The sequence below is a fragment of the Puntigrus tetrazona genome, unplaced genomic scaffold (assembly GCF_018831695.1).
Source record: "Puntigrus tetrazona isolate hp1 unplaced genomic scaffold, ASM1883169v1 S000000896, whole genome shotgun sequence".
NCBI lineage: Eukaryota > Metazoa > Chordata > Actinopteri > Cypriniformes > Cyprinidae > Puntigrus > Puntigrus tetrazona.
The window spans coordinates 13,429-15,000 of record NW_025048496.1 but is presented as its reverse complement, the minus strand read 5'-3'; the positions used below and the strand labels follow the sequence as shown (position 1 = coordinate 15,000).

Sequence of the window (1,572 nt, the reverse complement as noted above, 5' to 3'; positions counted from 1 at the left end):
GAGACTTTGCGTTTGTGACGGATGGGGCATACAGCTGTGGAGACATCCGGAGGATGGAGAGAATCGTCTTAAAGCGCTTGAACTACAGCCTCGGCCGACCCCTTCCTTCTCACTTCCTGCAGAGGGTCTGTAAGATTGGACAGGTATTTATACTCTACTGCTCAAACCTTGAGCAAGATGTTTCTGCTTACCGAGGCTGCGTTTATTTCATCAAGAATGCAGCGAAAATATCATTACTCCGGTCTTCAGTGTCGCATGATCCTTCAGATATCATAATAAAATTGATTTACTGCAATTAATATGACCCTAAAATTGCAATGTTTTACCTCATCCAAGATGTTTATGACTTTGGAAGATATATTTAAGCCCATATTCTATGAAATAGGTCATCTTTATTATAAGAAGCACATGTTAAGTCATCTAATGATGTATAACCCTGTGCTAGAGTGACTTAGAATGGCCTTTATCAACAAACCAGTTCAAATAATACACTTTCTTCAACATTGTTAGGAACTTACGAAGTGTCTTTGAAACGGTGAATAAGATCCTTCCTCTGTTTAACATTTTGGGCATTAAATTCTATTGTTCACATCCGCTAACTGTTTGACAAGCACACACACACACACAACTGGACAAAAATCAGAAGATATACTTGTTTAATGAGTAACGCTAACCTGCATCTTAAACTCAGCCAATCAGTGTGTCCATAGTTAATGAGCACACTGACATCATCTGTAGCAACGAGCTCAGCCCCGCCCCTTTACTCTTTCTTCAGTGCAAGTCTGTGAATAGGTTTTAAAACTCTTCGCTGTAAACCTTTACTGGAGAAGTCGAGGATCAATGTTTAGTGAACGCAGGCCTCTATTTCCTCGAGTCTTGCTCTGCTCACTCCGTCCTCAGAAGCCTGACCCCGATGGACTTCCTGTGCCCTGCAGGCCGGTCCGAGGGAGCGCGAGCTGGCCTCCTTCCTGACGGAGCTGATGGTTCTGGACTATGATCTGGTCCATGTTCCTCCGTCTCTCACGCAGCGGCCGCGCTTGTAGGCGCCTCGGACGATTCTGCCTCGGGCTCGTGGGTGAGTGTGTGTGTGTGTGTGTGTGTGTGTGTGTATAAAAACACTCATTAAAGCGCGCTTAGGAAGCGTGGTGAAGTACTGAGAGTGATCCGCTGGCAGCAGAAGCTCGAGGTCTCATCTTGATAATGACCGCTTGGCAGAGCGCTGGTCTGCAGCGGTACACCGCTACAGCGAGCAGACGCTGGCCCGTGGTGCAGGCCGCCGCTCGACGCTGGAGAGCGCATTGACCGGAGCAAGGTGAGGCCGGTCCAATCTCACGGCTCTTCGTGTATCGCTGCTGTTATTCTGAGTTGCTTCCGGAGCTCAATGCATGCTTTCCTCCTCAGTTGCAGGAGATCAAGAACAGGTACGTGAAGGTTTCTTCAAGCATCTGCAGGATTCTCCAGTGATCTTTGGTGCAAGGATCGGTTTTGATGCACTTGAAGTTTTTAAGCACTTAAACTGATTTGTATCAGCTTTTAATTATTTTTAAACCTTTCATTTTATTGCATAAAATG

General features: G+C 46.1%; 1 protein-coding gene across 1 annotated transcript in view; it reads left to right on the top strand.

Annotated features, from left to right (window-relative positions):
• LOC122335717 (G2/mitotic-specific cyclin-B1-like) overlaps positions 1 to 1,043 on the top strand; it is a 3,225-nt gene extending 2,182 nt beyond the window's left edge. Inside the window, exons 6-7 of the mRNA XM_043233568.1 lie at positions 1 to 143; positions 936 to 1,043. The exon at positions 1 to 143 is cut by the window's left edge and continues 94 nt beyond it. Coding sequence (XP_043089503.1) covers positions 1 to 143; positions 936 to 1,043 — 251 coding nt within the window. The remainder of the gene's footprint in view (positions 144 to 935) is intronic.
• The last annotated feature ends 529 nt before the right edge of the window (positions 1,044 to 1,572 follow it).